The 10450-nt window shown below is 34.8% G+C and overlaps 1 protein-coding gene across 1 annotated transcript in view; it reads left to right on the top strand.

Annotated features, from left to right (window-relative positions):
- Positions 1-2127: 2127 nt before the first annotated feature.
- LOC111051685 overlaps positions 2128-10450 on the top strand; it is a 96392-nt gene continuing 88069 nt past the window's right edge. The window contains exon 1 of the mRNA XM_039436709.1: positions 2128-2650. Coding sequence (XP_039292643.1) covers positions 2464-2650 — 187 coding nt within the window. The 5' untranslated portion in view covers positions 2128-2463. The remainder of the gene's footprint in view (positions 2651-10450) is intronic.

The following is a 10450-nucleotide window of genomic DNA, read 5'->3' as shown; positions in this document are numbered from 1 at the left end:
AATCAAAATATCTCATCCCCGAAATTCATAAGCTGACGTATAGCCAGCTGAAGGCGATGAAAAGGATAATAATTATTCATCCTTGGAAAAACAGATGACAATTTCGTCATCTGTCGATAACGGAAGATGCGAGTGCCTGTGTGGGAGTGAGACAGAAATGTTCATCTGTTGAACTATTGCAATCAATCAGCGAATCTCACGAGAAGTATTATCTGGCAATTATAGATAAACCGACTTGATCAACATTATCAACATATTGTTGACATGACCAACGATAAGATTTCATTCGAGAGCCATTATTTTCTTATTTAAATTGAAGTACCTATATCAAAATTTCAATGTAAATCATTATTTTTCAGTTATAAGTGATTAGTGAGTGTTATCTTTTCATTAAATTTGGTTTGTAAAAATCTAAATTCGAACAATCTTCACTCTGAGGAAACCACGTAAAGGTGCAAACATGAGCAATTCACTTTTAATCAGCTGATGCCAAGCTTTTTATATCTGTATCTTAACATTTCTGTAAAAATACAGATATAGTCAGCTGATTAAAAGTGAATTGCTCATGCTCATGAGGTGCGTACAGATATACGCGCCGCGAACATGAGCAATTCACTTTTAATCAGCTGACTATATCTGTATTTTTACAGAAAAGTTTTAAGATACAGATATAAAAAGCTTGGCATCAGCTGATTAAAAGTGAATTGCTCATGTTCGCGGCGCGTATATCTGTACGCACCTCAACAGCCGTGTCAATCTACTACTGTATTGAATTTGTTATCAAGTCCACAAACGATGATTTCAAGTAAATCATTTGAAGATTACTCAACCGTAAAAATGTAAACCACAACAAGAATCTATCAGCAGGCACCTGAATCAAGTGTCCAACAATTTCGCCGCCCATAACACCCGGTGGACTAGTGGGAGTGGAGGGGGTTCAACTGGAGGGGCCCACTGGATAGTTCCCGCATAGAGGAAGGAAGGAAGGAAGAAGGACATCCACAGTTTATCCATCCACAGAACCACACCAGTCTTCAGTCAGCTTCTTCCGTCGCTGTGGTGAAGACACACCTTTTACTCTGTGGTCACAAGTCTGTACTCTGTACATGCGAGTCAGCTGATCGGTGGTGTTTTTGGTGGAGTCTCTACTGTATTATAGCGCGCGGTACCAGAAACACATTATTCATCCTGGAAGTTTTCAACTAAAATATTATTATAGATACAATCTTGTAAGAGGCGCGGTGCTAGAAGCCCTTAAATTATCCTGGAAGTTTCAGCCTCAAATATTACAGATAAGAGGTGCGGAGCCAGAAAGACATTTTGCTAACATCGAAGTTTCGAAGTTGAATATCACAGCTCCAATTTGGAAAGAGGCACGGTGCCAGGAACGTCTGCTAACATTTCTCATCCAGGTTGCAAATTTGTATATTACAGCCACAAACTTGTAAGAAGCGTAGTGCCAGTAAGACGCTTTGCTAATATTTCTCCTAGAGGTTTCAAACTTGAATATAACAGTCTACAATCGTGTAAGAGGCTCAGTCCCAGAAAGACGTCTCAATATTTTTTATCCTAGAACTTGAGTGAGTATTATAGTCGGAGCTAGAGTATACCTTGCCTAGAGTATTCGTTTAACTTGGAATCCCGGTACTTCTCTAGAGTATAGTGTTATCAGTGACTTATAACGTTTAAGACTATACTTATTTATATTCTTCGTGAAAACCAGTTACTCTAACCTGAAATCACCTCCTGAAACCCTAATCCGTTCCATCCTAGACCTTACATTTTCTCCAAAAATTTCAAATTCATCCAATATCAACTTCCTGTGTAATCAACTCTAATTATCTCTATAAAATCGTCTTTAGTTTGTTTAGAATTAGATTAATATTGGTGTAAATCGATTCATACACCTCTTATTTTCTCAGAAATCAACGAAATCTCCTCCCAAATCAATTCGATACCTTGGAATCACGGTACTTTTTCTAGAATACAAAATTTCATCTATAACAATTATTATATTCAATTCTCCCTAAATCCATTGAGTTTAACACTAGCATCACTCAATTTTTATTTAAAAGACAACACCATTACCTGAAAATTAAACTGATAAAAGAAAATTAATCAACTAAAAAAAAGAAAATTTTGATTGATTCAGTTAATTAAGAAATTAACTGAAACTTAAACTTTTCCTCGAAAATCAGCTCCAGTACTGAAAGGTCAACAGTATCCCTCCTATACCAGTTATTCCTCCTAGAACGACTCACTTTCACCCTAAAATAATAAACTAATTCCCTTTCACAAAACCTATTCTTTTCCTCTGAACAACTGTATCACCCCAAAATCCATGATTCTCCTCTAAACAACTGTATCACCTCAAAAAAGAATCAATTTTCTCCCAAAATCATCCCCAAAATTCATGAAATCCTCCACAAAGTCTCCAAACCACCGGCTCTACGGTCAAGCACGATGACACAACGAGTAACGCCCCAAAAAATGTCGCGAGTGTGTTCGAGTTTCTCCAATTTGTTGAGGAACGTTTGTGGCAACAGTTTCTTCGTTTGTTTGGTTGTATTTCTGTTGAATACCAAGTTCAGTTCTGCTACGAGTTCAGCTGCTTTAGCGTCTTCAACGGATTTGTTCACTAATAGATCAGGTATGTTCTGAATCCAATTTTTTTTAGTTTTCATGATTGAAAATGTTGAAAATTACCTTGTCTAGATGATGCAGCATCCTTTCAGTATAGATGATGTTAGCTCCAGGTTCAATTCCTGACAGCATTTGACATCATTAATGCACCTCTTCCAACTGCAATTTTAAGAAAATAAACAATAGTTCAATATACATATTTGTCTCTAAAATTATTGTAGAGGATTCATCTTGACTATGATGAATTAAAAGGAAGAAAATAGGGCAATCTGGAAGGAAAATTGAGGTGTAAGCTTCTGAGAGCAGTAAATTGAATCAATTTAAAATAATGTATGATTTCAGGGCTACTTTCTTTAAAAATAGAATTGTAGTACCCTTTTGAAATGTTAGAATAATCGAATAAGAATACAAATTATAGCTACTAGTTTCGGTGATTTACACGATCGTCAGGTTTTAAAAATAAATTTAACATGAATTGTTTATAAAATTTACTCTGTTGCATATCCAAACTTTTTCACTGTTAAAATTAAACTTGAATTTTAATGATCTGAGTGAATTCCCACAGTCTGATGATGACCAACAACAGGTCGAAACGATCGTCACTACCAAAGTAAGTGCATTTTCACTCCAAAATTGTTTTTTTAAATTCAAGTTTTAATGTTTACTACTTAGTAAACTTATTAATTTCAAAGGGTACTATATAATACTATTTTATCAATCAATTTAATTGCTAGTGTTTGAGTTTCAATTGATTTCATTTTTCAGAAGAACTAAAAAACAATAGATGTAATCTTTATGATCAATCAAACCCAGAGTGTATAGAATGTGAGATTCTATAAATATTAGTGTATAGATGTAGTAATGAGGGAGAGATAAGTAATTTTGATATCAATGATTTGAGAATCACTACACTGTCAGAATCATTCTTGAATGAGGAATGTTGTTGAAGCATTTATATAACATTCTGTACTCTCTGATCAGACCATAGAACAATGATACATTTTTGAAATTTTTAATAAAAATTTGGGCTTAGCCTGTTGTTTTCTCCCAATCATTGTGTATGATTTATGTTTGTATTTGCATGAAATAAATGATAAATTATTGAGGTTGACTTCATACTGTCAGCATCCCTGCGAACAACATCAATGCTCCTCATTAAACAATGCTGCTGACACTTTAAAGTGAATCTCACTACATTGATACCAAAATTACTCAGACATTTTTACAATATAAGTTAGTATGTCATACCATTTCTCTCAACTGAATTGACATCTTCCAAGTCGAGAGCTAATCTTCTGGAAGCTATTATATGAATTGAAATCAGCCACCCTGACTCAACAGGAAAAACTGTATTCTCTCCGAGCCTTTCGTGAGGAAAATTGAACTTTCGATTTCAATTAGAGAGTTAATCTCATTGTAAGTACATCAATTGGAACCGAAATGGAAACTACTTAAGTATCATTTGTTTGAGGACACATTACAACCACAAACAATATTGTAGTACCTCTTCAGATGTCATTAAATAGAAATTCACTATTCACGCGTCTATTTATAGTGTTTTTTGAATGGAGGCACAAATTTAATGTGGTTGATTAGATTACTCTCACTTCGAGTGTATCTTGTTTGATGAACTGTTTCTACAAGATTTGATGAAAAAGCAGCTATTGAAATGTATTAGACTATTTGGATTCATTAGATTGAGATTGATTGATTGATTGATTGAGTACTTTATTTATGTAGATTACAATATATACTGGCTTATACACTTATATACAATAGCTTACAATACAGCAAAATTATAGATGAATTTACATAATATAGACTAAGAAAATAATTATTGAACTGTATATGATATGAAAAAGTAATTTGTAATATAATAACTATAGATAATTATATTGTTATGCATCTACATAAATTGGCGGAGCTTTGGACATATCAATGTCCATTCTTCGGAAAGAATATTAAGAATATCCTCCCCACTAACTCTCTACCGAGATTCGGAGGGTACAAGAAAATATACTATATTCATTGAACTTTGTTTTTTAATTAGAAGGATTGATAGGATAAGGAGGAAGAGGAGAAGAAACAAGAATAATAATAGAATAGGAAAGAGAAGAATAAGTCGTGAAAAGGGAAGATAAGAATCTAATTCAATTATAATAATTCTGAGGATGATGCCAACATAAGCTCTTAGGCTTGTGCGTAGGTAATGAGTGAGAGGGATGATGATGATAAGAGATGACGTCTACTTTTAGTCGGGATCGACGGCTTATTGTCTCCTTCGAAACTAACTACATTCATGTGGATCTACAAAGTCTTTGCGTAATTCAGCTGCATTTGGACCACAAATGGGAGAGGAATGCAAGTGCAGAGAATAAAAATGAGTTTACTGAACTATCACAGCATACAGCTGGATTCACACAAAACAGTGACAGTAAAAATAAATAATTCTCATGAGTGCAGATGATATTTTTCATACTCACTCGTCCTGGCTGAGAGGGAATAGGAATTCATTTGAATTTTATATTCTTACTGTTGTGTGCAAATCCAGCTGAAGAGTAGAAATGCAAAGGAGTTGTAGAAGAACCTATACGGTAATAATTACAATATAATACATACTCCTCGTTAAAATACAATTATTTGACAACTTTTGAACTCGGTAAGACTCGAAGAAAAAGTAACTCTGATCCTTTTTACTTTCCTTGCCCTATTACCATAGGTAAGGAAAGTATTGCTTTCCAAAAAATTTAAGGTACCCTAATTCCATGTTTTCTATACGTTTCAAGGTCCCCTGAGTCCAAAAACATCATTTTTACTTTCCTTGCCCTATTACCATAGGTAAGGGAAGTATTGCTTTCCAAAAAAATTTAAGGTATCCTAATTTCATGTTTTCTATACGTTTCATTACTTTCCTTGCCCTATTACCATAGGTAAGGAAAGTATTGCTTTCCAAAAAAATGTAAGGTACCCTAATTTCATGTTTTCTATACGTTTCATTACTTTCCTTGCTCTATTACCATAGGTAAGGAAAGTATTGCTTTCCAAAAAAATTCAAGGTACCCTAATTCCATGTTTTCTATACGTTTCAAGGCCCCCTGAGTCCAAAAACATGATTTTTGGGTGTTGGTCTGTGTGTGTGGGTGTGTGTGTGTGTGTGTCTGTGAACATGATAACTCCATTCCTAATTAACCGATTGACTTGAAATTTTAAACTTAAGGTTCTTATACCATGAGGATCTGACAATAAGAAATTCAATAAAATTCAATTCAAAATGGCGGATAATGATTAAAAACCCATGTTTTTCACGATTTTCTCGAAAACGGCACGAACGATTTTTTTCAAATTTATACCCTAGATAGCTATTTATAAGCCCTATCAACTGACATGACTCTCATTTCTGGGGAAATTGCAGGAGCTCCGTAATATTTCCTGAGAAGAATAAATTTTGTTAAATTTCTATCACGATTTTCTCAAAAATGACTTGACCGATTTTTTTCAAATTCATACCCTGTATAGTTAGTTATATATCAGCTCTATTAACTGGCATGAATCTCCTCCCCTAAGAAATTAACAGGGGGTCCACCCCATCCTTGAGAAATTTACTTTGTAACCTCCTTCTCGTGCGTGAGGTAGGTAGGTAGAGCAGTTTATTCAAAAGAACACATGTCGATATTTTATTTGTAGAACAGCTGTTTTGACAACTTTTAAAAAATCCACAAATTTCGTAATTCAAACAAAGGAAAATGTACTCTGAACACAATCACAATAGTATAATCGTAGTTTTAATATTATTTAGCCGCCAATCGGCATAATGTTATTCCCTAAATATTATCCTCGTTAATGAGGCTTTTAGATCAATGAGCAAGGAAAGTTGTGTGAGTGTTCCACACCAGATTTTTTAAGAATACCCTAATAGCTAATTGCTTGTACCTTTCTCTGGTTCCTTGAACTTTTCATTGTTTTTGCTGAATAATTGACCGAACGCAGTGAGGTATATTTTTTAACTCGGATTCTCGTCTGTCTGTATGTATGATTTAACGCATTTAAAGCCAAAAGCGTTAATAGAATTCTATGATATTTGGCAGTAATATTCCATTTTTAACTGTCTATACAAAAGGTTTTTTGAAATTTTGCATTTTAAGGAATGAAAGGAAAAGGAATTTCCTCCATACTCCGATATCACTATATATATAATCTACTCTGAAGATAGGATTAATCAGACTATAGAATTATTCATAAACAATCAGTGCATGCATTTATGCACTCATGCATTTATTGCATTCATGCAATGCATATTCATTGCATGCATTACACAGATGTCTGGAGAAGCCGGTGAACAGGTGACACCAGATACTTGTGGATGAGAAAACTGCGTGAGGTCTACTGTTCACAGAACTACTAGTTTATTGCATATCATTAGACGCTACTTAACTAGTATGATAACAGATATCATCTGATATTAACAGATTAATTCGATATCACTTAGTTTGGAACAATCACTTTCCTTTAAGGTCTTTCTTTTCCCATTCACTCGTTTCATTCACACTGAGGATAGAATGTAATGTGGTATTACATTCTATAGTATTACATTCTATACTCTCTGTTCAAATACCTTGTCATCATTTTCACCTTTTTCTTTGACACAATCACTCATTATCACAAATCATATTTTTCATTTTATTCATAATTTACTCTCGTCCACTTACGTCGTCTTGTTCTGTTCCCTTTTTCTTCTATATCTTCTCCACCACCAACTCTTGAGGGTTAAGTTTGAGAGAAGGCCGACTGCGCCCTAACTTCGCCCTCCTAGATCAAAAATAAAGGCAGTCATTCTATTCTTTCTACTCTCACTTTCATTTCACTCCTATCTTTTGTCTAAATGCAGATAAATTACTCAATTTGAAGACTTTGTAAATTCACATGAATGAAATCAGTAAAATTCGATTTTTCAACTCTTCATAGCTTACACTCGTAATATTCTTCTTCTTTTTCGTCTCCTCCTCCCACTATTCCCATATATCTACCCCTCCCCTACTAATTTTTCAACTTCCTGTCCTGTTCATCATCCTCCTTATTCTTCCCACCCCCTTCATCCTCTCTCCTTTACTTTTTTCTTCTCTTTTTTCTTCTTTTTCTTCTCGCGTTTTCCCACTTCCTCTTCGAATTTTCCCTCTCGGTTCTTCTTCGTCTCGGTGGCTTTTTCTTCTTGGTTTTTATTATTATTCTTTTCCTCCTGTTTTTTACTTATTCTCATGTTCCCTTCAGATTCAGTCTCCTTCTCCTGCTCTTTTATCCACAGTCTTCTCCTTCTTTCTCTTCTTCTTCTTCCTCCCTTTCTCTTTCTTATCCTCCTTATTATTCTTCTCCTACTCCTCGCTTCCTCTTCTACTTCTTCTTCTTCTTTTTCTTCCTTCTCTCGGTTCTTCTTTTTCTTCTCCTCCCCGATTCTTCTCTTTCTTTTTCTCCCTCTTCTCGGTTCTTTTAATTCTTTTTTGACCGAGCGAAGTGAGGTCTAAGATTCAAGTCGACGGTTTGGCATTTCTGCGCATTTACGGCGAAACGCGGTAATAGATTTCCATGAAATTTGACAGGTATGATCCTTTTTAAATTGCGCGTCGACCTATATACAAGGTTTTTGGAAATTTGCATTTCAAGGGTGATATAAAAGGAAAAAGGAGCCCCCTTCATACGGCAATATTAGAGTAAAAATCAGACTATAGAATTATTCATCATAAATAAGCTATAATACTACCCGTTCAAAAACATCGAACATCTTGAAAATGTGTCTTTCCATCAACGTTGTAGACAGTTGCAGCCAAACCTGATAACAGCGCTCACACTCACATTCCGGGACGACACGTCACGGTACGATAGGATAGAAAGCTCTATGTTTATTTGGGATTTTTCTAGACATTTTTAATTGATAAATTATTTATTAATTTTTGAGAAAACATAACAACAGGTCAATGTAGCTTACTGAGCGCGAGGTCTACTGTTCACAGAACTACTAGTTTTATTCTATCTCTTCTTCTCCTTCTCCTTCTACCTCTACTTGCTCTTCCACTTGTTTCTACATCCTATGTCTTCTGCGTCTTCTATTGTTTCTACATCCTATGTCTTCTGCGTCTTCTATTGTTTCTACATCCTATGTCTTCTGCGTCTTCTATTGTTTCTACATCCTATGTCTTCTGCGTCTTCTATTGTTTCTTCTCCCATCATACTGACTATCTTATACTACCGCTCACGCTCACGACTATACTTTTCCTTCTCAAACCTACTCCACTCTCATCCTCATCCTCCTCCCACTCCTCCTCACCCTTCTTCTTCTTCTCCTGAGCACCTGTTTCGTCCTCTTGTTCTTCCACTTGTGCATCAGCAGCCTTGACTTTGACTTTGCGTTGCCGACTTGGTCCAACTTGTATATAAGACAGGCCACAGGCCACCAACCAAGTCCTCACCCTACTATTACTATATACTCCACACTAAATTACTGTATATACTACCAACTTACTTCATTGGTCTCCAGTCTACTATTACTATATACTCCTTACTATATTACTATATATATATATCCTACAATCAACAAGCTGCAAGGAACTGCTCTACTATTACTATATTATTTTATTTCACTATACACTAAACTAATACTGCAAATCCCCTGGCTATTATCACTATATTCTCAAACGATATTACTCCAACTAGCTTCAAGTCTCCAGGCTGTTATATACTGTAAAAACTATAATACTATATTACTATATATTCTCTAACTATTAATGTATACTATATTACTATATAGTATGCCGCGGCGCATCAAGGAGGCGGCCGATTCACACGCATAACTAACTACTATTAACTGTGCGCGTGTGTGGATCCTTTCTGGGTGGTCGGTGACATCTAAAAATCAATACTTTCTGCCAAAACTGGACTGTCTCTAGCTCTTATTTTATAATAAATTATCAACACTATGTTTTTTACTGATGGAAATTACTGAGATGTTGCAATTATTCAAATGCTAATGAAATTGATTATTATTATTATTAAACTAAAATCCAAATTAAATGCTGTTGTTTCACCCCGAAGACATTCCCGGGCTGACAAATAATTTCTGAATAGTAGGGCTCATCGAATTTCCAACTAGCTGTTTATCCTGTTGTCAATATTTGAGTAGCAGAAGTCTTCGTGGTGATTTACAGCTTTTAATTTGGATTTTCGTTGAATAATAATAACTTTTTTTCTGTTTCTCAGGAAGATGATTCTGGGTTAATTATTATTCATTTCAGTCTCAAATAATTCGATAATTTATTTATTAATAATGTCCGGTTGCAGAAACTGTTTTCTATTTTTTCTGTGTCCCAGGAGGTGAAATCTAGATTGATAGTTTCTGATAGATATAATATGAATTAATAGGGCGTGGTTGCACAAACATTTCATTAAATTTAACTGTGCTTAACTGCTGATTGGAGACTTCATCCGCTACTCTCATTGGTTCTCGTAGCGTTTAACTGTCATTTATTCAATCACGGTTAAAAATTGATGAACTTTTGTGCAACCGGGAGAAGGTTTATCGAATGTTCAGAATAACGACTGAATACCTTTTTCTACAAGAATGCCTTGTCTATGGGAGTGCTGGTACTAAAATAATTCATTATAATTAACACATTATATATTTGGTTACTGCTTGTAAGTTTTGCAAACATTTGTTCTCTCATGATTAATATTAATGAATCTCACTCATCTTTTGAAATCGAACATAATTTAAACTTATTATGATTTCCCCATCATGAGCTATCAATAAGATGGAAGTCAA

Source organism: Nilaparvata lugens, chromosome 10 (genome assembly GCF_014356525.2).
Source record: "Nilaparvata lugens isolate BPH chromosome 10, ASM1435652v1, whole genome shotgun sequence".
Classification (NCBI taxonomy): Eukaryota; Metazoa; Arthropoda; class Insecta; order Hemiptera; family Delphacidae; genus Nilaparvata; species Nilaparvata lugens.
Note: the sequence above shows the minus strand (reverse complement) of the source record. Positions and strands in the feature narration are given on the sequence as shown.